At 38.8% G+C, this 24383-nt stretch overlaps 1 protein-coding gene across 4 annotated transcripts in view; it reads left to right on the top strand.

The window, feature by feature from the left end:
* The window catches only part of ppp4r1 (protein phosphatase 4, regulatory subunit 1), a 30135-nt gene extending 6660 nt beyond the window's left edge, over positions 1 to 23475 (top strand). For 2 of the 4 annotated variants that reach the window (XM_049480029.1, XM_007235990.4), the window contains exons 3-20: positions 758 to 842; positions 1361 to 1467; positions 2284 to 2426; positions 3016 to 3162; positions 3266 to 3373; positions 3689 to 3754; positions 4244 to 4402; positions 4726 to 4856; positions 4960 to 5714; positions 13585 to 13727; positions 14493 to 14588; positions 14858 to 15043; positions 17696 to 17857; positions 18067 to 18167; positions 19021 to 19141; positions 20348 to 20476; positions 20968 to 21109; positions 22337 to 23475. In XM_049480029.1, coding sequence (XP_049335986.1) covers positions 758 to 842; positions 1361 to 1467; positions 2284 to 2426; positions 3016 to 3162; positions 3266 to 3373; positions 3689 to 3754; positions 4244 to 4402; positions 4726 to 4856; positions 4960 to 5714; positions 13585 to 13727; positions 14493 to 14588; positions 14858 to 15043; positions 17696 to 17857; positions 18067 to 18167; positions 19021 to 19141; positions 20348 to 20476; positions 20968 to 21109; positions 22337 to 22500 — 2945 coding nt within the window. In that variant the 3' untranslated portion in view covers positions 22501 to 23475. Of the gene's footprint in view, positions 1 to 706; positions 843 to 1360; positions 1468 to 2283; positions 2427 to 3015; positions 3163 to 3265; positions 3374 to 3688; positions 3755 to 4243; positions 4403 to 4725; positions 4857 to 4959; positions 5715 to 13584; positions 13728 to 14492; positions 14589 to 14857; positions 15044 to 17695; positions 17858 to 18066; positions 18168 to 19020; positions 19142 to 20347; positions 20477 to 20967; positions 21110 to 22336 lie in introns of all 4 variants that reach the window. The other 2 variants (XM_049480028.1, XM_007235989.4) reach the window with 1 other exon arrangement.
* The last annotated feature ends 908 nt before the right edge of the window (positions 23476 to 24383 follow it).

Here is a 24383-nt window from a genome sequence, read left to right as displayed (position 1 = left end):
ACACTTGACCCATGACATAAGAACTGTATAATGCACTCTCTTTACAAGATTGGGGCAGAATTTTGTATTGAAATTGTATTGGGCAGATGTCATGAGAAAACGAGTGCTGATTTTCTAAATGCATAAAGCAGCAAAAATGTTGGAACATTTTAACTGTATATTTTTTGTGCATGACTGTGACTATTGCATATGCCCATATTTTGATGGCAGTACTGAAATTGAAAATGATATATTGCGCAGTGTAGAGTCACCAGGACTTGCATTGGATAGTGTTGCTTGTTAATGTTGCGTCTTTGTGAAAGGGCGATATACACATGCTTTCTTTTAATCGGTGCTATGCATCTTCTAGTGGTTAGTCTTGGGGAGAATTGGCTGTTTGAAAGGCATTAGCTACTAATGGATGCAGTGATGGTATTGAAGAAGCTTTTTCTGCAGCTTGTCTCAGCTTCCACTTCTGTTTTCATGAAAGCCTTTACATTGGAGTTAATGTGAATTTTCTCATCTCTATTTTGCCTTTTTCCTCAATAATAGAGACATTTAAAAATAGTCTAAGCAATGGAGAAATTCCAGGTTGCCTGTTCTCTCTCCAAATATTCTTGCTAAAGTTGGTGTGCACGCTTTTCTTATCCACGGCTTAAGGGCTTCATCACTGCCAGTGTGTTTGGGTGGTGGGTTCTGCTCATTATATTTCCAATGTTTCTAATAGTTGGTGTGGATGACTACAGCTCAGAGTCTGACGTCATTATTATACCTTCAGCCTTGGATTTTGTATCGCAAGATGAGATGCTGACACCCTTAGGGAGACTGGATAAATACGTCGCAAGCGAAAACATATTTAACAGGTACTCTAATGTTCTAGATTTGTTTTTACTGTCCTGGTGTGCATTTCTTTGCTGATGCACATCTTTTGTTTTCTCAATATTTGCTGTATTACACTTCTTGATGTGAGTTGACTATTATGTCAATTATATTATGCTTAAATATTATGATGATTAGACCAATAGAAATGTTGCAAAATTGTGTTGAATTAAATTCTTATTATATTCACTTATCAGTTATCAGGTAAAGTTGTTTTTAGACTAAAAATTTTTTTATGACAGTGATAATTTACATCATTGAACTTCGTCAGGCAACAGTTGTGTGATGACTTTTTGTTATGATATAGAACAAGGGAGCTGACTTCCAGCTGACTGCTCTGTGAGAGCGAAAACCATGGCTTAAATTTCTGTCACATTATCAGATTTTCTTGCACAAATGCCCAATCAGTTATTTTTAATAATGTGTTTGCAATCATTTTTACATTAGTATGCAAAGGATGTTTGCCATGAGATACAACCATTCATTAGTATTTTATCCACAGACAGATGGTGGCCCGGAGTTTGCTGGATACGCTAAAAGCAGTTAGTGAGGATGAGAGGGATTGTATTGCAGTCCTGGAGAGAGTAAGCAGACTTGCTGATGACTCGGGTGAGACATGATTTAAACTCTGAAATAACAGTTTATACTTTTATTGTTGTTTTTTTTTCTTAAGTTGATCTAACAAGTATAACTGTGTGATTTTTACTAGTTGTATATCACCCTAAGAAATGCTATTGTATTCAGAGTTTCCTCTGTCCTTACTGTGTTTCGGGTTTAGTGTAACAAAGCAGTGTGCAACACCCCTCACCCCCCTTTGGCAGAACACCAAGACTGAGGGGGCCCATTAATGTTTGATAAGCCTGGTGTGACTTATTAAAGGGTTTGCACTAGGCTGCCATTTTTCAAATGGGAAATCTAAAGACCCATGCTTTTAGGATTTGCACATGTGGTTAGCTATCTGACCCTATCCACTTACCTCTGGGATATGCCCCAGAGAGTTCTCATATAATAGCTTGATGTCCTTGTAGGAGAGTGCAGGGCAAGTTCATTGTGCTGCTTTTGTGTGTGCCTGGAGAAATATTCTATTTAGATCTGTACTGCAGCCAAAATTATGTTTGTTTAATTAAAAAGTTAAGTCAACCTTTGACAGAACATCAACACTACAGTGCACTTGTGCACAGTCATTTGTGCATGTCTTTACATGTCCCATTCGTGCACCTTGAAGTTTACTCCCAGATTATATGCACCCAAACCTGCAGGGATATGAAAAGTGCACATTCCTACTGGACTTTGCTGTACAGTGAATCCCTGAGTACTGTGATTGACATTTGACACATGATTTTGGCCCTGTGATTATTAGGTAATGAGTGAAACTGTTAAATTGTTGTTGAGTTAATATTTAATACTCTCTCCATGTTCTCTTAGAGCCCACAGTTCGAGCAGAGCTTATGGAACAAATTCCTCATATTGCCATATTCTGCCAAGAGAACAGGCCTTCCATTCCATTCGCATTTTCAAAGTATTTGCTGCCCATTGTAGTAAGATACTTAGCCGACCAGAACAACCTGGTAAGTTTCTAATCATCATTTGAAGTTATGTCTCTTGTGTGCTCTTCATTACACATACATGCATTGTAATAAGAATAAACAAATAATAAGTTTATCTGTTTGTGGTCACTGCTGCTGGATCAGAGGCTGGATAAAAAAAAAAATAGTTTTTGATGTTATTTTTCATACTTCATTCTTAAAGCTTCAGTTTGTTTAATTACACACTTGGACATTTTCTATAAAAAAGCTGATTTTTTTCTGTTTAATTATACACTAAATACACTTGCATTTAAAGGATGTTTGCAAATCTCTTACTTCAGTGCAGAATGTCTGAACAAAGGGATCACTAAATAAAGCTTGTTTACAGAAAATATGAGGTAAATACAAGATAACTGAATGTATCTGCTTCAGATAAGAGACTTTTTCTGGCATGTTGGCACTCTGAAGGTGGATGCCTTGTGACACAGTAAGCTAAGAACTATAATATTTGAAAGGTAGATGCATAAGCTGTTAGTTTAGCTAAGTACTGCTACACAGCTACTGCAGTCAGGCATGCCAAGCTATATTCTTAAAAGAAAGTGTTTTTTTTATTTTCCTTATTGCTTTGCAGGTCAGGAAGACGAGCCAGGCAGCCCTTCTGATGCTTCTAGAGCAGGAGCTGATAGAACGAATAGACATTGAGAATCTTGTCTGTCCTGTCCTCGTGGACCTTACCGCTCCAGACAGTAATGATGATGTTAAGACAGAGGCTATGGCAGTAAGTGTCCAGAAGATGATTTGAATGCTGTCTGTCAGCTTTTAGGCATTTAAATAAAAATGTTTTTATTTTTTTTAAACCTTTTTTAATGTTTTGAAAACAGATTATTTGTAAAATGGCTCCCATGGTGGGAAAGGACATCACAGAGCGCCTCTTCCTCCCACGCTTTTGTGAGATGTGCTGTGACTGCCGGATGTTCCATGTGCGCAAGGTGGGTTTTAGGGCTGCAGCAACAAATTGACAGATACATTAATGATACATGATAATGGTTGCATATCCCATTTACATAACATTATAGTTGAAAAATAGTTAAAGCTTTTTTAGGGGCAATGCAAAAAGCTGTTCTCTTGATTTAAGTTGTTTTTATTTTGTTTCCTGAAATGAACAAAATGAACAAATAGGTAGCATTTATTTTGGTGACTATCTATGATTTGTTCTTTCTTTGTATGCTTAAAATGAATGCAAGTCCTTATAAGCCTGCTGACTTGTGCAAGTAATGTAATCTGGTTTGTTTTTCACTTCATAGGTGTGTGCAGCAAACTTTGGTGATATTTGTAGTGTTGTTGGATCAGAAGCAACAGAAGAATTACTGGTATGTATGTCTTCTTGTCATATGTATATGTTCTTGTTAATATTTGGGTTGTACTCTAAATTTGGTAGTGTAGCTAAAGCAGGTTCAATTTGCATAACTGTCACTGGATTGGTGACAGAACCTTTTTGTACTATGGGAGATTACTGTATCAAACAGACTCAATTTTTGGGCATCATATCTGCCAAAAGGTTTAATCTCGCATGTGAATACTAGTGTCCTGCGATGGTTTGCAGAAAATAAATGGGGGGGGGGGGGGGGGGGGGAATGCACACTAGATTCAGTCAGACCTCCAAAGTTGAATAAATCTTTACGGTTTGCTATTCCCAAGTGTCTGTACTAGCTTTCTAGGATTTGTTTTTTCTCAAAATACAGTTTTGCTGCATATGAATGGAAATGTATTTTAGAAATAAAAAAATGGCAAATAAAAGAATATTTTGTAAGTGTAACCTCATTGTTGTGTTTTTCCTGGATGTCTGTCTTCCTGTGCAGCTGCCGCGGTTTTTCCAGCTCTGCTCGGATAACGTGTGGGGAGTGAGGAAGGCCTGTGCAGAGTGTTTCATGACTGTGTCCTCAGCAACCTCTCAGGAAGTGCGCAGGACCAAACTCTCGACTCTTTTCATCAACCTCATCAGTGATCCCTCCCGCTGGGTGCGTGACTTCCTGCTCCCCTGGGCTACTCCTTTCAGGATGTTTGTTTGGGTTTGAATGGGAACAGGCAAACTGGTTGGTTGGTTTGTTTTGTTTAGATAAATATGATCTTATTAGCTGGAATCCGGACAGATCTTCAACTGGTTACATTTAATTGTTTGTTTATTTGTTTTTACATGGTTTGATTAAATGTAAAGTTGTTACTTTATTCTTCTAAATTGCTTTATTCATGAAGACTCTATGCACAATACCTTATATGATGAGCATCAATATTTGGCTGCATTAAATTAATTGATAATTACTCTCATAATTACTCCCATCAGGTGCGCCAGGCTGCTTTTCAGTCTCTGGGCCAGTTCATCTCCACGTTTGCCAGCCCAAACACTGACGTAGGTCAGTACTTCAGAGAAGGGGCAGAGGAGGCTGAGTGGAGTGGCCAGCAATCGAACAAGCGGTAGAAACCTTTATTTTATTTTTATATAATTTTAGATATTATTGTTAATTCCACATTGACTCAGTTTCTTTTTCACCTAATTTTTCAATAATTGATTCTCCAGCGCTGGTGAGAAAACCCCAAACACTAACACCCCTTCTGCAGGCTCATCCACATCTTCTGCCACAAAGGACAGCACCCAGAACCTCACACAAGAGAAAACTGTAGTCTTCCCACTGCAGGACTGCGTTTCACAGAATCCTCCATGTATTCAAGAGCACTGTGAGGGTCAGCTGTGCAGGTCGGAGCAGGAGGGTGTGGATGTAGCTGTGGAGGGCGGAGGAGAACAGGTTGCTGAAGCTCTGCCTGTGGACGAGTCCTTTTGCGATGTTGACTCTGAGAGCTCCAACCCAATGTGCCTTCCTGGGTCAAGTGAGCCAGACCCAGGTCCAGTGGCAGAGGAACCTCAGTCTGTGCCGGAAGCTAGCCCTACAGTACAGGAAAACCCATCAAACTCTACTGATGCTGTAGAGGATCCCACAGCCCCAGCCACCCAGCCAGAGGACGACTCACAAGAAAAGGTCTCTGCTTCTGTGGAACTTCCCAGTTCGCAGGATAACTCCCCTTCACTATCAAGCCCAGTCTTGGAGAAAGTGGACATTCCGGAGCAGGAGCTATTTAACTCGTTCCACTACTGGAGGACGCCAATCCCACAGATAGACCTTGACCTGGAGCTTTTGGAGAAGAAGTGCAACAGCGGTGAGATCTGTAATAACAGCCCCTCTTCCCAGGCCTCCTCCACATCTGCTCTGGGTAGGAAGCAACTGGAGGAGCTTATTGAAAACTTGGAGCCCCACATTGATGATCCTGATGTCAAAGGTGAGCAGGACTTTATATTTTCTTACGTTTCATTGGATTTTATAATTTCTTTAGTACAGTGGTATTAAAAAGTTTGGTCACCTCTAATAGTTCTCATGATTTTCCTTTATAAATCATTGGTTGTTTGGATCAGCAGTTTCAGTTAAATATATTATATAGCAGATTAATATAGTGATATTTGAGAAGTGAAATTGGGTTTATAGGATTAACAGAAAGTGTTAAATAATTATTTTAACAAAATTAGGCAGGTGCATATATTTGGCCACCCTTGTCGTTTTATTGCTTGAATATCTTTAGCACTAATTATTGGAACACAACATTTGTTGGGAAGCTCATTGTCCTTGACCTACATAAATATCACAAAGGGTTAAGGTGGCCAGTTGCAAGTTTTTCTCCTCTTTGCATCTTCTCTGAAGAGTGGCAACATGGGAGCCTCAAAACATAACTCTCAAATGACCTGAAAACAAGGTTTGTTCAACATCATGGTTTAGGGGAAGGATACAAAAAGCTATAGCGATTTCAGCTGTCAGTTTCCATTGTGATAAACATAGGGAGGAAATGAAAAGTGGCAGGCCATGAAAAATCTCAGATAAGCGGGGGCGAAGGATGGTGAGAACAGTCATAGTCAACCACAGACCAACTTGAAAGACCTACATCATCTTGCTGCAGATAGTCACTGTGCATCGTTCAACTATTCAGAGCACTTTGCACAAGGAGAGGCTGTATGGGAAAGTAATGCAGTTGAAGCTTTTTCTGCGCACACGACACAAATTCCAAGACAAATACTTGCTACCTACAGTAAAAATTTGGAAGCGGTTCCTTCATGCTGTGTAGCCAGTGTAGAAGAACATGTACAGCATTCTGGAACTGAATATTATTGGAAATCTGTGGTGTGATTCAAAGCTGGCTGTCCATGCTCGGAAACAATCAAATCCTTGTACCGTGTGTTTTACTCTTCAGGCAAGCTATATTGTTGTCCTCCTGGAAGTGTTAGTCCCCTTACTGTATCTAGCAGAGAAAGCCCATGACCAACCCTTTAAAACATGTGGAAACATCCTTACAGGAGTGTGATTGTGTCCTTATTTATGGACAGTAGGTATGCTGGGTTATTGCTAAAGATAAAAATTTCAATATTTGCAGCCATGCATGTGCCCTCATTATTTCAATAAGAAAGGAACTTGAACCATCTGCTCCAGTAATTTAACTGATTTCATTCAGAATTTTGTATTGGTTATTAGAAATGGGTCTGGGTCCCTTATAGTTTTTAAACTGGTTTTAAATTAGCTACTCTGCCACGTATTGAATGCTATCAGCTGGTCTCAATGCTTCTTGTATACTCTATGGGCGTTTTCACACCAGCAATATTTGGTCAATATTTCTTTTGCACTTTTGGTGTTGTTCATTTCAGCAAGTGTAAAACCAGTAATCACACTGGAGTTCGGCCCAAAACAATTATACCGATGCCGCTAGATTATGTGGTCTCGGTCTGTTTGCTTGTGGTGACAATGTGATCTGTACGTCCGTACATCCCATTGAAAGAGAGTTTTCTGCATTCAGCTTCACACAGCACACATCATTTCTGTGATCTTACACAGTTGATTTGACCACTAATGAAGTTCTTTGCATTCCCTTTGTGTTCACAAGAACACCTACCAAATGCACATTCCGAATTCATGCTGGCAGTAGCTCTTTTGACAAAGGGTCAATCTAAAACGGTTTCCTGGCTGGAAGGTGGACGGGAAGTATTTGTTGCGTGGATAATCTGGTAGTGTAAGAGCAATAGTGAGTCAATTCTGAACCTTCTGATTGAGTTCCTGAGCTTATTGCAGGCCCTGTGATACTACTGAACTACTAAAACTGTGAGGGACTCCTTCTGTGACATAATCTGTAACACAATCTGTGAGTGGATATGCTTCGGCCAATAGCAGATTAGTTGAGCAGAGAGCAAATGCTTCCCAAGTGTGATGGACTCAAGAAATGAAAGTTACAGTTGTAGAGTCAAGTATCTCAGGTTATGCAGTGTTCTAAACAAAAAAAGCTGTAACAGGACAAGCAAAGACATAAGCTGGGCAGAGATTTATATATCTTACACATATAATTATAATGATGCAAGTATTAAAGATTATAATACTAGATTTTGTAAATATTTATTTATTATTAAAATTCTTGGCCATTTTAGATTTAAATTTTCAGATTTAAAATCCCAAATGAAAAGATTCCACGTCCATGTTTGCATGCACATGCAGGATCACAAGATATTTGGTGTGTCTAGAAGTTGATTTGGTATAGGTATGTGGTTTATATATCAGTTATAATTTTCACCAACTCCGGTAGTGATTGTGTGCTTATCAGTAGCACATAAACAGTGGGTATGGAAAGTATTTTCACTCTTTGTTTCATTGCAGCCAAAAATCAAAATTTGTGTAAAATTAAAAAAGTTCTTTTTATTTCTCATTAATGTACACTTAGCACCCCATCTTGATGGAAAAATACATACATGTAGAAAGGTTTGCAGATGTATATAAAAAAAAAAGAATAATAAAAAAAAGAAATATCACATGATCGTAAGTATTCAGACCCTTTGCTGTGACACTCATTAGTCCGTTAGTGCTTCAGCTATCGATTATTTTAGTAATCGAGTACTCTACTGCAAAATCAATTCGATTAAAAAAAAAAAACTCCTCTGCTGCCTCCACCTGCTTCCCCGCAAAATTCTGCGATCTGAGTTTTTAAATTAACAATTACTCGAGGCACAGAAAATTACTTGATTTTTTTTTTCATCGAGTAACTCGATTTACCCCTACTGTCCATTTCTTCTGATCCTCCTTGGGATGGTTCTACGTCTTTACTGGAGTCCAGCTGTGTTTTATTAAACTGACTGGACTTGATTAGGAAATGCACACACCTGTCTATATAAGAGCTCACAGCTCACAGTGCGTGTCAGAGCAATCAGAGCAAGAATCATGAGGTTGAAAGGACCTGCCCAAAGAGCTCAGAGACAGAATTTTGGCAAGACACTGATCTGGCCAAGGTTACAAAAGAATTTCTGCAGCACTCACTGTTTCTAAGAGCACAGTATCTTCCATAATCCTTAAATTAAAGAAGTTTGGGGCGACCAAAGCTCTTCATAGACCTGGCTGTCCAGCCAAACTGAGCAATCATGGGAGAAGAGCCTTTGTGAGAGAAGTAAAGAAGAACCAAAAGATTACTGTGGCTGAGCTCCAGAGATGCAGTAGGGAGATGAGAGAAAGTTTCACAAAGTCAACCATCACTGCAGCCCTCCACCAGTTGGGGCTTTATGGTAGAGTGGCCTGACAGAGGCCTTTTCTCAAAACAAGACATAAAAGGACACAGACCAGAGAAATAAGATTCAAGTACAGAGATATCCTGGAAGAAAACCTATTCCAGAGTGCTCTGGACCTCAGACTGGGCCGGAGGTTAACCTACCAGCAAGAAAGGAGTGGCTTAGGAACAACCCTGTGACCATTCTTTACTGGCTCAGCCAGAGTCCTGACCTAAACCCAATTGAGCATCTCTGAAGAGACATGAAAATGGCTGTCCACCAACATTCACCGTCCAACCTGACGGAACTTGAGAGAATCTGCAAGGAAGAATAGCATCTCCCAAATCCAGGGTTGAAAACCTGTTGCATCATTCCCAAGAAGACTCATAGCTGTACTAGCTGAAAGGGTGCTTCAACTCAGTACTGACCAAAGGGTCTGAATACTTCATATTGATATATATATTTTTTTTATATATATACATTTGCAAACATTTCTACATCTGTTTTTTTTTCCTGTCAAGATGGGGTGCTGAGTGTACATTAATGAGTAGGCCTGTCACAATATGATTTTTTTGTGGACAATCTATTGTCCCAGAAATTATTGCAATACTCAATATTTTTGTAATTTTAAGACTATTAAATGCCAGTGACATAATAAGAACAGAATAGTATACAACTAAATAATAAAAAAACAACAGAAAAGCAATTATACACCTTTTTAAGAGAACAAAACTTGAATTAATCATTTATTATAATTTGTTTGGAAATGATATACTTATTTCTTCACCTACTTTAGTTCAGTCTTTGTTTATACAGTCAAAGTTATTGAAGCATGACTGGCTAAAATCCTATTAACTCTTATTTATGTGAACAAACATACAAATAAACACAATAGATGATATCACAATTATCAAAAATTATTGAAGTCATGTGCATTTATTGTACGCTAACTCCATATTGCAGTTGTGACAGGCCTATTAGAGAATGAGAAATAAAATGATTTTTTATTTTATGGAATATGAAATGAAACAAAGTGAAATTTATAAAGGGTTCTGAATACTTTCTGTACCCACTCTATTTAAAGTCTTGTATTATATGCAGCTGTTTCGTTTTGGATTTTTTAAATTGTTTTTTAATAAGAGTGCATAATCATGCATGAGAGTGTTCTGTCAAGGAATTACTTAGTTTCTCTTTAGAAAATCACCAAAATGTGTTACTTAAAACTTGTGTAGGCTTTACATGTTTGCTGCAGTCAGATGCAACTTATGCTCCTCAGCCTGTGAAATGGATTTCAGAAGCAGTTCCTGATCAGGGACTTAAAATGGCTGAGGCAGTCAGGCACTGACGTGTTTTTGTTTCTGGTGGAAGGAAATGAACTTGGGAAATTGGGCAAACAGTGAATAGAAGAGGGTGTGTTAGAAACTGTTTGACAATGGGTTGACATACCACAGCTGGAACAAAAGATAAATTAGAGTAATGTAGTTTATTGTAGTTAATAAAAATCTATTTTTGTTGTGTACAAATGCCCATAAATGGTATAAGAAATGCTTTTTACTATATATATATTAAAGGTGAAGTTTGGAGGCAAAAAGAAAGGAGGGGGAACGTGCAGAGAAATGTAAATACATTTAAACTCCGTGGAGCTTCCCCACACTGCTGCTGTTAGTGATGAAGGAAGACCATGTTCTGTGCTTCTTTTTTTCTCTTATCCAACAGTGCTGCTTTATCTCTGCTGAGTCGCAAACAGCACGAGGTCATCAGCTCCTTGCTGCAGCTGGGCTAATACGTTTCTCTGCCATGGATCTAATGACTACAGCCCCCACCCCCACTCAAGCGTTCTCACCGTGCCCTGTGGGGTTCCCCGTTGTGTTATTTTATTGATCCTGAAGCTTATTATTCTGTTATTGGTCTTGAGAATTAGTTAACAATTCTTATGAATTATTCAGGAAGCATTGTGAAGTGAATATTTGAGTTATGTGAACAGAAACGATAAACTGAAAGTGAGAAACTAAAATGTGGACCACTTACTTAACCACTTACTAATACGTTAATTGGTTGGGGCAGGGTTCCTGATTCTTTGCAGTTCCCTGTCCTGCACATTTGAGTTTCTTCTGATCATTCATGCACACAACAGCTCAAAAAGGGCTTATTAATCAGGATATTTGGGTCAGGTGTTGGTACCAGGGTTAAACACCAAAATGTGCATGGCTAGAGTAGGATCAGGATTTGGAAACCAGAGGGTTAAGAGATTTTTAATCTGTCCCGGCCCTTAAAGAGTGGTTTGATTGTGTAATAGTCCTGCGGTCATACAATGGTTGTAAAATGGGATTTGTGGTACAAATATTCTCACATGTTTTGTCATGAAGTCATCTCCTGTATAAAGTAGATTCACATTTGCGCCTTCCTTAATCCATGAGGCTTTGAAGGTAATAGAGTGCTTGATATAAATGTAGTGCCACAGAAACAGCCCATTCTACAAGACCTTCAAAGAGCATAATGCTTCATAACCTAGTAGTCTGCGTTTTCACACCCAGGACTGATTCTGGGCTCATATGGGGAAGAGGCTCATTATCACTGGTTTGCTTTCATACAAAAGAAAAAAGATTTTCATTCATGCCAGCAGTCTTATGAAAGTGAGGTTTTAGTAGGCAGAATTTTTTTGAAAAGAGAAGGTAATGCAGTAAGCTAAATCAGTCACGTTACAAAATTAGCCAATCCTGCAACCCCACAAGTGGCACCAGAAGTTGATAGCCTCTATACCTGCCATCCATTTGAACCAAACGCCAGACCAGCCATTTCAGGAGGCCCAACTGGTGCTATGGACCGCCCTAGGGCTCAAAAACAGCTTTTCAAACATGCAGAACTAATGGATGAAGCGTTCCTATATCTGGAAAAAAAGGCTAGTGATTAATCTTGTTAGTTTGTTTAAGTTCTGGTAGTATTTCTCTATTCCCTCAATCTGTGTTATTCTTTCACTTTCATTGATGGTTTTGTATCTCTCCTCTAGAAAAAAATAATGTGCTTTTCACATTTGGGACATTTTTTGAGACATTTTGGGTCCCTTAGGAGTGGGCTACAGTATACTGTTTTGTAAACACTTTAAAAATTTAATGTTTCGTTGTAAATTTTATCATCATCAAAACTCTCAAAATATTTTTAGTTGCCTTTCTGATGGTTCAGCCTCTGATGATGCTGTCTGTTCAGATGCTTTGTGCCAGTCATCCAGTGATTAGGCCATTCAGTGTTGACATTGACGACCCAATGTTTAGTTATTGCCTAATATATAACCCAGATATTGGTCAAGAGCAGTTTTAAAAGAAAACAAGTTTAGTTACTTCACTTGTAGTTATTTTAGTTTAGAGACATATCTATCAATATTGTCCATAAATTTACTTTATGAAATGGAAAGTTGTCTTTAAATAAATGGAAAAATGTTTTGGCAATCTAGCAGGCAAATACATACAATACATATAATTGCATAAATATATAGACAATAATAATAAAAACACATGGCAATGCACGCAGACTATGTAGAGTTGTTGTGTATTATGTCCTTGTGTTTTAATCAGAAGACAAATACATTTTTGTGTTCATTATTCTTATCTAATAGGACCTTAAGTCTCCATTTTCATTTTATAGATAGCATTAGCATAACAAATGTATTTCAAAGAAATTAATTTATTCAAGGGGACTGCTGTATGAAAGGAAATATGTTTTTGTTCATAATTGCAGCAAAACTGATTTCATGGTCATTTTAAGTGATTTATATAAAAACCACAAGTAATTGATAGACTGATCAAAAGTGTGTAGCCTGTGTTATTTTGCCTTTGCCAAAATAAACTGAGGTGTATTTAGTTTTCCTGCAAATATAGTTGAATAGGACTGGCTACCTTAGTAATATGTATTTATTTATTTTTATTTTATATATGTACACTTACTGTTGATGGCAATGAGTTTGTCATGTGCCACCAATAGGACACTTGAAAGTAGATTACGTTTAAACTAGAATACAGTCACACTTGCATTCACCTGCTGCAACTGATTACTCACCTTTCCTAGCATCGGTTGGATCACAGTGCTTAATCTATTTATTTATTTATTTTGTTTCTTCTTTTTGCAGCAAACATCTTTAGTAATATGTATTGCCACATTGACTGTGCTGAAATATATTACACAGACAGACATTTATCTGTGTGTAGCTGAATGTCGTAGCATTGTGTTACACAACACATACATTGCATACCTGTATGTGACATAACAAGAAGGCATCTGTGTTAATCACAGGTTTCTTTCCACTCCCATAGGTAGCCAGGTCATGTTCAGACCTGCAATCAGCAGCACAACCTCAGCCCATAACTCCGCACAATTTGACTGGGGTTTCCTGAACACAGAATTCAATATCAGCAGTGTATTTATTTTTATTGGGATGTACTGTAAAAATCTGATTTTATTTTATAGAAAATGTAGTTTTCAAACATGTTCTGCAGACTTTCTTGCTTAGATCTTTTGAAGTATGGTGTAATATATATGTACAGAATTTAATTCAGTTTGGCCTAATCTTCTGCTATTCAAATGTGTGTTTGACAGCACAAGTAGATGTGTTGACTGCTGCTCTGAGAGCCACTTCGTTGGACACTCACGTTGATGATGCTTTCCTGGAGCCTCGGCAGGCCCACGACAACCCCTTCAGCTCACACCACGTCCCTCTCATTGACTCTTCTGATATAGAGGTACATAAAGCATTCTCTCTTATAGCTGTTTTCATTTTTTGACCTGATTTGACTCTGTTGTCTTTCATATTGTGTAGAGGGTTCATAACTAATGGATATATCTTTTTTTTTAAAACATCATCTTGTTGGTTTTATACAATTTTGAATAATGTAGATAGCAAAAATGCAATTAATCCCTTTAAAATAAACTTCCCAATAACAATGAAACACATCCTCATCGACTGTCCTGCCTATAACCATGTAAGACAATCTTACTACCAAGAAAATAACATAAAAGACTTTTTTTTTGGGGAAAAAAAAAAAAACCAGGGAAGATCCTAAAATTCTTATCGCATCTTAACATATGTAGTGAAAAATATTTTCCTTATTATGCTATAACCTTTGAACAACTTTGCTCTTTTTGGACATATAAAACCAAGTGTATGCCACAAATCGCCAAATATGTGCAGAAGTTGGAATAAAACCCCAACAACCAACCAGCCAACCAACCTTTTAAAACAATAGACTGACCCTGCTTAGAAAAACACAATGGACAATATCGAGGACGGCAAACATGATTGAGGTCATGTACATGTTTTACAAGAAGTAAATAACTTAATTTTTGTATCAGGCCTGTTAATGAAACTATTAAACTATTACTAAATATAAAAATACTCCAGGATTCCTTAGAATATTACTTAAAAACCCTCTTTTTCTGTAAAGCTAGGTAGCATGCCCTTAGTCTTCTGTGTCGTGCCTGTAATTAAAAGGTAATTTCTATTCCAGGGCCAAGATTCTGCTCTACAAGTGAGTCACGGTGACGAATCAGAGTTAAGTGATGGCAGCATGAGTGCAGAAGAGGAAAAAAAATCAAAGCATCAGGTAACACATTCACACAGATGCATAATTTAGAGATTACTCCAGGCAAAGCTTTCAGCTACAACCATCTTTTTGATCAGTGAAATAAATGCTATGCATGTGCTCTGAGCCCATTTTGTAATTCGTATTCTAATAGCACACATCAGACATGTGCTATTACATAACGTCTCATCAAGAACTTGTGATTAATTTAGGATGTCCTGTGCTTGATTTAACAAGATATTACTGGTAATATGTAAAAGCAAGTGTCTTGTCTCTGTGGCATGCTGTAGGATGTGGTCCCTCAAGCACTATTGGATCAGTACCTGTCTATGACGGACCCTTCACGAGCTCAGACTGTGGATATGGAGATTGCCAAGCACTGTGCCTACAGCCTGCCTGGTGTGGCTCTCACACTAGGCCGCCAGAACTGGCACTGCCTTAGAGACACCTTTGAGACATTGGCCTCTGATATGCAGGTAAGCTTCATCATAAAAACCCTTCTAATGCAATTTAATTGCACATCTTAATTGTCACAGTATATCAGTAATTCGGTCATAGTTTTTTGCTTTTATTTTGTACATTGTTTTAGTCTCTTTTTTTTCAAGCATGCTTGCTGTTATGTCTGTACACACATTTTAACTGCGTAGCCAAAAATACACTAGATTGAAGAGCATTAAATTAGTGAAAAATTGTTATGACTTCCATCTTTCAGGGTCAGTGGGTGGAGCACACAGTTGTGTGGGTTCAGGTCCCACATCCGTTAAGCTGTGTGGCCGGGGGGGTGGAGTGGTTGGAGCACTGGTTTACTGATGATTGGGTTGTGGGTTTGATACCCATTGGGTTAAAGATCAAATGGTGTGGTTGTTTCTGACTTCCGAATTTGTCGCTTAGCCCTTTTGCTCAGTTGTGCTGCCCTTCTGCTCTGATCTTGGCTTTATAGGCCACATTATACATGTAAGTGTATTAGTATTGCTGTACAGTTGTGTTCAAATGTATTCAACCCCCACTGCAGCAAAGTGTTTTAGCAAGTTTAACATTTCGTGTTTTATTTTGTTCACAATGAAACATTAAATTACAATTTTATTTTCTGACATACCAAAAATGTTCTTTTTTGTGATTTCGATAAAAAATTTGAGAGAAAAAGTCCCAGTTCATATCATTTTGTTTCTAAACTGAAAGCAGAAGCATTTCTGAGTGGAGAAGGGACAAAATATTGTATTAATGGTACCAGTATGCTGGAATGACCATCCATGCTAAGCCTTATTATATATTAATTCTGAAAACTAGGGTGTCAGGTCTCTTTTTGTGGGAGTTCTTCCGGCCACGACACGCTTCTTTACGTACCGACATCACATTAAGGCCTCTAAATGAGGATTCAGCTCAGTTTTACTGAACACGAGTGACTCCTGGAGCAATGGAGACTTCAGAAGGGGAAACTCAGAGCTCAGTATCTTATTCACCCATAGTAAAAACAAAGAAACGAAAGAAGAGTAGTTTTTGACTTGCGCAGTTTCACTCTCTGACTGAACATAACCTGCAATTGGACCTGGAAGACCGCATCACACCGGCCAAGTTTAAAATGATTCGTCCACATGCTCATGCAATTTCCCATTCTCACCAGAGAGGGCCCTAAATCCCCCAATCCCCAAGCTCACAGATATCAGCTTTAAACTTGCTAAAACACTTTACTGCTGTGAGGGCTGAATGATTTTGAACACTGCTGTATGTACCTGTTGTTCTTGCAGCTGTAGAAGAAGGGTCTGGTTTCACAGAGGGAGGCTGTACAGTGACTCAGGTTATATTAGGTTAATCTTCACTTCTTGTTATGCTTTAACGTCACTATCTGGTCTCCTGCTGACATTTGCAAGGCCAATGTGTTCTGCATTTCTAGACTGGGAGCTTCTGTTATAATCCCATCTATAAGCTTTTTAGGCGATCTCACTGGAAGCCTTAATCGATTTGAGGCTTATGTTGGTCCTGCTGACATTGAAGAAATGTATTAGCAACAGTTCATGTTGTCTGTTACAAAACATATATTCATGTTTCTTTTGAGAGCTTGTAAGAAATGCTATTGATATTTTGCGTAATTTCTTGCACTCTGTGTGATAGGGAAGTGTGAATAGCAAAGGGGCATTGTATAATATGTTGCTAATGCATGGCTTAAAGCCTAGTTCTTGTGGCAGTAAGAGAACATTTTGAACTGAAAGTAGTTGGATCCTTTTTTTAAACTTGCTTGCTAAAGCATTTTGACAAGAAGTGTAATGAATCAAAACCGAAAGTCTTTATCTTTGATGATAATTCATATTACTTTTCTCCCAGGATATGCAGTTATGAAAACAAACGTTTGGTGATAAAGCAATTCATTTTGAACCAAAACAGAGGGTGAGCCATGATGGCACAGTACCTTTGTGCAGGGCTGCTGTGTAATTCTGTGTGTTGTCTCTCATGATGAAATGTTCTTTACTTTTTGTAATCAGGCACATTTAAAACACTGTAGAACCCTGAGCACCAGCCTGGGAATTTACATGTGGAACTGCACTGTGGGGCCAAAAGTGGAAACACAACTGGGCTGCCTATTTAACACTAAAAACCCCATCACTTTGAACACTTAAAACATTGTGTAAGTTGAGTGATGTACTCTCGAGTGGACTATCCAGTTAGTGGTGTTAAGGGTCTTTACTCTGATTGCGTTAAAAGGCGTGGTTTTTACTTCCTACGTTTATACAGTCTACAAAAACGAGTGTCAGGTATAGTATTGCAAAATGCCACCACACAAAGTAGACAATGATACTGGCATCTGCAACCAAGTGCCAGCTAGAGAAAGCCCTTACAGTGAGCCTTGCACAGAGCTGCTGTAATATTTAACCAATGAATGATATCTGATCAAAATCATCTAATTAGAGACATATGTCTTAGATTGCATTTTTTGTGGGGAAAAAGCAACAGTCATACATTGCAATTAGATTTTTCAGTAAATGCTATATACTGCAATCTTATTTTGTTAAGTTTGAATTTTATCTACAGAATACTTTGCCCTGTGTCCACTGACAATTTTCATCTCTCTCTTTCTCTTGCCTTCCTTTCCTCTTATCCTTATGTTCGCTTTTGCCCTACTTTTTTCCTTTCAGTGGAAGGTGAGGAGAACACTTGCGTTCTCCATACACGAGTTGGCACTGATTTTGGGCGACCAACTGACTGCTGAAGACCTGGTGCCCATCTTTAATGGCTTTCTAAAAGACCTGGATGAGGTGCGCATAGGAGTCCTCCGACATCTCTACGACTTTCTAAAGGTCAGTCAATACGCTGTTGTTGGGAACGTTGGAGCTGCCAGGCTTTGCATTAGTATTGTCTGCTCAGTACAGTATCACTTCTGTTGTGTAAAGGTTTATTCTGCAGATTTGTTCTGGTGTGCTTGGATCAGTTTCGCTTCTCCGAGTGCTGTCACAGACAAAGTGCACAGGTATTAACTCAGCACATTTCATTCTCTTCCTCTTTTTAGCTGCTGCATCAGGAAACTAGGCGGAAGTACCTGTACCAACTGCAGGAGTTCCTGGTCACAGACAACAGCCGGAACTGGAGATTCAGATCAGAGCTAGCAGAGTATGACCTTTTTATATGATGTTGATTTAGTTTTATATCAGAGTTTCTATCATTAGGACAGGATTGTCTCAAATTTATTTGATTGTTCCTCTTGTTGTCAAGAAAAATTGTAACTGCAGTCAATACCTTTTTATGTTTATAATGATGCGTCAACTGTGGTGTACATACTTTTTTTTTTTAGGCATTTATATAAAATGAAGGCACAAGGCAGTCATATAATAACCCTTATATCAGAAAATATAATTTCTGTTTGTGCAAAGGTTTATTCCCTAACTTTTTACAAATCAATCAGTGTCCAGTATAGGGACTTACAGCCCACTAATGTGATAATGACAGGATATAGCACCGCTCTTTAGTCTGCTTACTAAACTGCATTGTGAAATCAAATGTAACTGGACTAAATCTATACATGGCAAACATGAACCTTTTGTGCACACTCTGGACAGGTCATTTAATGTGTAAAAACACCCTTATTTAAGTAGAATATGCTTTCGAACTGTAATTGTTAGCTTAACACACAAAATGACACTCCGAAATGACTTGTATCCGAAGCTGAGAAACTATTTTGTTAGCATTAACAGTATAATCTACCGTTTCACTAATTTTACCACTTGTACCACTGTATTTAAATATCCAGTTAAAGACTAAATGGTTTACAGATATATACAAAACTAGGACCTAAAGACAAACACTGGGTGTTTGATTAAACAGAGCACATAAACATATAAACCAAACAGATGTCTTGACCAATGGTATGGTGTATACAGTGTTGAAATTTAATGTTGATTCTATTTGTAGCACTATGGTATAAGTTGTTTAAGTTATAAATGTGTGTGTGTTTTGTGTCTGACAGGCAGCTAGTTCTGTTGTTAGAGCTTTATAGTGGGCAGGATGTGTATGATTACCTGAGGCCTCTGGCGTTCTGCTTATGCACAGACAGAGTCTCCTCTGTGCGGTGGACTTCGTACAGACTGGTAAGTATGGCACAGACATGCAAGTCATTCTCCGTTTGTATTTAAATCAGATGTATACACAGCGGGGTGAAAAAAGTATTTGCCCCCTACAGATTTCTTTTGTTTTTGATTTTTTTTTCCCTCATACTGATATTTTTTCTGATTATCGAACAAATTTGAATATTAGACAAAGATAACCTGAGTGAATATAAAAAGCACTTTTAAAAGTATAATTTAATTTATTAAAAATAAAAAAAACAATCCAAACCAAACTTGTCCTGTGTGAAATAGTGTTTGCCCCAAAACCCAATAACTTTGATGTGCCACTTTTGGCGGCTGCAATCTAGCTTTAACGATAACTGGCAGTGAGTCTTTCACATCTCTGTGGAGGAATATCGGTCCTCTCTTCTTGGCAGAATTGTTTTAGTGCGGATGCATTAAGGGTTTTTTTTTAACATGAACTGTTTTTTTAAGATCATGACACATCATTTCAATCAAACTTTAACTAGGCCACTCCAAAACCTTAATTTTTTTAAAGAGGTGGACATGTTTGTGTGCTTTGAATTGTCACCATTTCAGCATGAAACCCAAGTACATCTGAGCTTGAGGTCATGAACAGATAGCCGGACATTCTTCTTCAGGATTTTTTTGGTAGACAGCAGAATTTCTGTCTATCTATCACAGCAAGGTTTTCAGTTTTACATTCAGTATGATGTTCTGATGTTTCTTTTTGGTCAGCAGTTTTTTCTGCTTTGGAACTCTACCATGAATACCATTTTCGCCCAGTCACTTTCTTATTATTGCATAATTAACACTGACCTCAACTGTGGCAAGTGAGACCTGCAGTTCTTAAATGTTGTTCGGTATTGTTGTTTCGGTATTCTGGTCACTCCTAGGAAGGTTCACCAGCGTTCCATGTTTTTCCATGGTGAATAATAATTTCTGTAGGCTGGTCACCCCTGGGAAGGTTTGACAGTGTTCCAGCATTCAATTTTATTCCATGGTGAATAATATCTCTGACTTTGGTCCGCTGGACGCCCAAAGCCTTTGTAAATTTTTCCAGACTGATAGAAGTCAATGACATTGTTTTCTCATCTATTTTTGAATTTCTTTAAATTGGGGCATAATATATTGCTCTTATTTACATCAGTTCTTAAGATTCGTTCACAAGTTATGTGTGAAAAAAATAATTGTTATATTTGTATTTGTGTTTGTTTCTTTTTTCAGGTCAGTGAGATTATTAGAAAGCTTTCCACATGCCCTGCGCTGCTAGCGGATTTCCTTGGCGAGTTGGTGGATAAATTCTGTCACTCTCCAAAATGGTCAGGACGCCAAGCTTTCGCCTTTGTATGTCAGGTAAGGTTAAACTGCTGCACAACCCCACTCTCTTAAACAGTCTATAGCTGCAGTTACACAGCAGATAAGAGTTTTCTCATGAAATCTTTTTTTTTTTTTTTTTTGACCTATATGACTAGCACGTTGTGTTTTAAATGTGCTCTGTTACACACTAAGACACACACACCCCTTATTGACAAATTACCAGTTAACAATGGTTGAAACTGGAGCATTGCTGCCATATGGTCAGTGCTGGGGAGTTTTGCTCCAGTGTGTGTCATCAGTGTGTTGGAGGGAGTATTGTGTCTCCGAACAGCAGCCTGTCAGAAGCTCAGGTTATTAGAACAAAAATGAGAGCCTTTGTTTGTAAAAACAGCCACATGAAATGAAATGTTGCTGCAAGTGTGTGTCTCCTTCTGTGGTGTCTGTGGTGTGCTGCTGCCTGAGTGTTATTTTATGCTCTACTTTGTTCTCTTACAATTGTTCCCTTTCTTTCGGTTTTCTCTCTCTAGCTTGCTATAGAGGAGGACTGTGTTGCATTGGAGCAGTTCTCTGAGCACCTGCTGGCTCCTCTGCTGCAGCTGGCATCTGACCCTGTGCCCAATGTCCGCGTGCTGCTGGCCAAGACCTTGCGCCAGAGCCTGGTGGAGCGAGGTTAGTCCCAGTCAATTCAGTAGTTTCAAAGGGGAAGTTGTTTGTATTAACCATGAACTTGAAGAAGCGAAAGGAGGGAGATTATTTAGTGCTAAATGTAGCTGAACATGTGTGAATGTGGTCTAAATTAAGCCTAATTTTTAATACAGCATCGAACCTACGCCGTACCTTGACGTGCACCTCTCTGGAAATGTAACTATGCGTCCGGCGCAGCTGTGATTGGTCTCCAGGCCTCGCGACCCGTCCCATACGCATGGATACACGTAGGCTACAGCGTAGGTTTGAAATAGAAATATAAATTGGGCTTTAGAGGGAGGGTGTCCTCATTCTTGTAGGGATAGACAGGTAGGGTTACATGGCCTTCCAAACTGATATTTTTAAAAGGGACACTCCAAACAGCAAGCTGCAGGTAGCTGATACTGGAAATGCTGACAAAACTTGTGGCATATGTTTGTCCCACTTGTTTTGTAACTCTGTTCCTAAGAGAAGAGTGACACTCAAAAATAAGGGATTGTTTGAGAAATGGGATTGGGCCTTGGACTAAAAAGTGGCTTTTTTGTGGTACTCAGTTAAAGCTCACCTTCCGCGAAAATCCGATTTTTCTTGTTTTTTGTGGAATACAGTAGGTCTCTCCGAATTGAATGTGTACACCTGCACATTAAACTGTTTTGCAGCCCCCATTGTCTGCAGGAGCTAAGCAAAGAAATCCCCCCTCCCCCCCTCCGAAAAACGGGTGAATTTTGAATTATCTTTCTGCCTACGTAGGCAGAAACTCACAGACCAGCCCACCTTGGCTCGAGAAACTCCCAGAGGCGGAGCTGAAGCGACGCAACATCACCGCTCATCAGTTAGGAGGTGGGAGGCAGTGAGCGGCAGAGCGGTGGAGGGGCGTCGCAGTGCTCCTAGCCAATCAGAGGAGAGATATTTGCATGCTGTTTGCATGTATGAATATTCATGAGCAAAGCTGGAATCCGGTCATTTTGGACACATCCCTAAAACAGTCCATTAAAAAAGAGCTATACAGAGACACCTGAGCACTTTTTTTTTACAAAAACGGCTCACATGTCATTCATTCATACTAGAGACCACAACTAGACATTTTAAAATGAAAGAAAAAACGACGGAAGGTGAGCTTTAAACCCATGACTGCTGATCCTATGCTTGAAAAAACACTATTATATTGCTAGGTTTGGTAAAAACTTCAAACCTTATTTTCTGTCCTTTTAGAATATTTTCTACACTCAGCCAACTCGCACCAAGAGGCCCTGGAGCAGACACTAGTGGCTCTGCAGATGGATTTGGATAAGGACGTCAAATATTTTGCCAGCGTGCACCCAGGAAGCACACGCATCAACGAGGATGCCATGAGCACCACTTCCTCCACCTACTGAGTGATATGCGCACCCACAGGCACATCACCCCCAGCTTCATACTTGGTGGTGGTTGAGGGGCATGGACTGGCCTCTACTAAGGGCACAAAGACTGAGAAATATCTGCTTGGGGAAAAGCGTCAACCAGCCCTAATTCCTCTGAGAGCAACTCACTACAATAAAAGTTTTTACGTGCGTTCTTTTGCCACAGAAGCCTTAAAAGTGTCTTCCTTAAAACCAGAGAATACTTGAATATCTGGAGCTGTCAAAAACATCTACGGCCTACAGTGAAGCAGTCAAAATGTCAACATATCTCAAATCATACAGTGGGTGACCTTGATTTTTCTCTTTCCTTTACTCTCTCGTACTGATGGACCTTCATCATTTCTCATCTGTAGCAGGATGCCAGTAACTCTCAGCTTCACAAAACAACATCAGCGGGAAAGACTGTAGCACAGAGCGTTTCCCCTCATTTTATCTTCTTTCTCTTCTGTTTTGATACTGTACAGAGTGAGCGACTCATATGCTGCAGATTTATTCAAAGTGGAGAGTGTGAAACCGCCTCAGCCTTCCCCTCTCAGCTCAGTCTGGGAGCTGCCGAATGACAAAGCAAGGTTTTTCTTCTCAAAGGGCTCGAGCCGCCATTGTTTTAAAGTCTAGTGCAGCACATTGTTGTACCCGTGGACACGGAGCTCCCCCAGCACAAAGGGGTCCATGTCTCAATGGATAAGAAACTGTTTTTTTAAACCAAAATCACAAGCGGTCCATTTTGCCTAGTATGTGGAAATTCTGTATTGAAATGGTGTGGTTGTCACACATCGCTTGTAACCCTGGGGTATTTTAACGTGAAAATGAAATGCTTGATCATGACCTATGCTACACATCACCTGTACTGTACATATCCTTATCAGCTTTTTTTTCATTTTGATCAGTGATCATGAATAGAATTGTGATATAATGTTCTTCTAACCTGTCCACAATAAAAGTTAAGATGCAGTTTCTTGCTTTTAACTGGTGCTTTCTTACCTTTGGCCAGTGGTTTTGTGGAATCCACATTGATGAGTAGAATTATTACATTGTTGTTGTTTTTTAATATTGCTTCTTATTTTTAGTTACTGCAATTTCATGTACTGAAAAATGTCAAAATTTTCCACATTTTTTAGTCCCCTAAACAGGCTGTGTCTGTGTGTAAGGCTGATACAATTGGCAAAGCTGAATCAGCTCAAAGCTAACAATATCAGAATGGCTTTTACTATCTCTACAACATGCATTTGCTAAAAAAAACAAACTACCTGAGACTAGAATGCCCCACACATTAGAAGGGAACTCAAAAGGGACGCATGAAGGAGCCAGACCTGAGAAAATTAAACTACAATCTCTTTAATTAGTTAACGAAATACTGAGAGCTTCACTTCCTGGTGAGGTTCAGGAATAATAAAATATAACAAATGTAACTGTTGCTGTACTACCTGGCACCTATGAGGAGGTCTGCAAAATTCGTTGATACATGCGACAATGTCGATTATTAACATTTTGTATACTACAAATTTCAGTGTCGAGTAATTGTTTGTAACAGCACTTCACCACACAACGTGCTGGAAACAAATACAATGGCAGAGGAGCAAGAGCTGCTCACTTACTTAGCTTACACACAGATATTCGAATAGCAATTAGCTTACCTTTTATATTCCAATTTAAACCTAATTTCCTATATTTTATTTTAAGACTAGTGAAAAGGGTGACGTTCACAAGTGTGCAGACCTGAGCAGGTGAGGTGAAACTTGCATTTAAACAGGAGCCAATCTCACAGGTTGCAGTAATTAAGGGGGTGGCAGAAATAATCACTGACAATCGCTAATCGAAATATGATCATTAGATTAGTTAACTACAAAAATAATCATTAG

Source organism: Astyanax mexicanus, chromosome 6, assembly GCF_023375975.1.
Source record: "Astyanax mexicanus isolate ESR-SI-001 chromosome 6, AstMex3_surface, whole genome shotgun sequence".
Classification (NCBI taxonomy): Eukaryota; Metazoa; Chordata; class Actinopteri; order Characiformes; family Acestrorhamphidae; genus Astyanax; species Astyanax mexicanus.
Note: the sequence above shows the minus strand (reverse complement) of the source record. Positions and strands in the feature narration are given on the sequence as shown.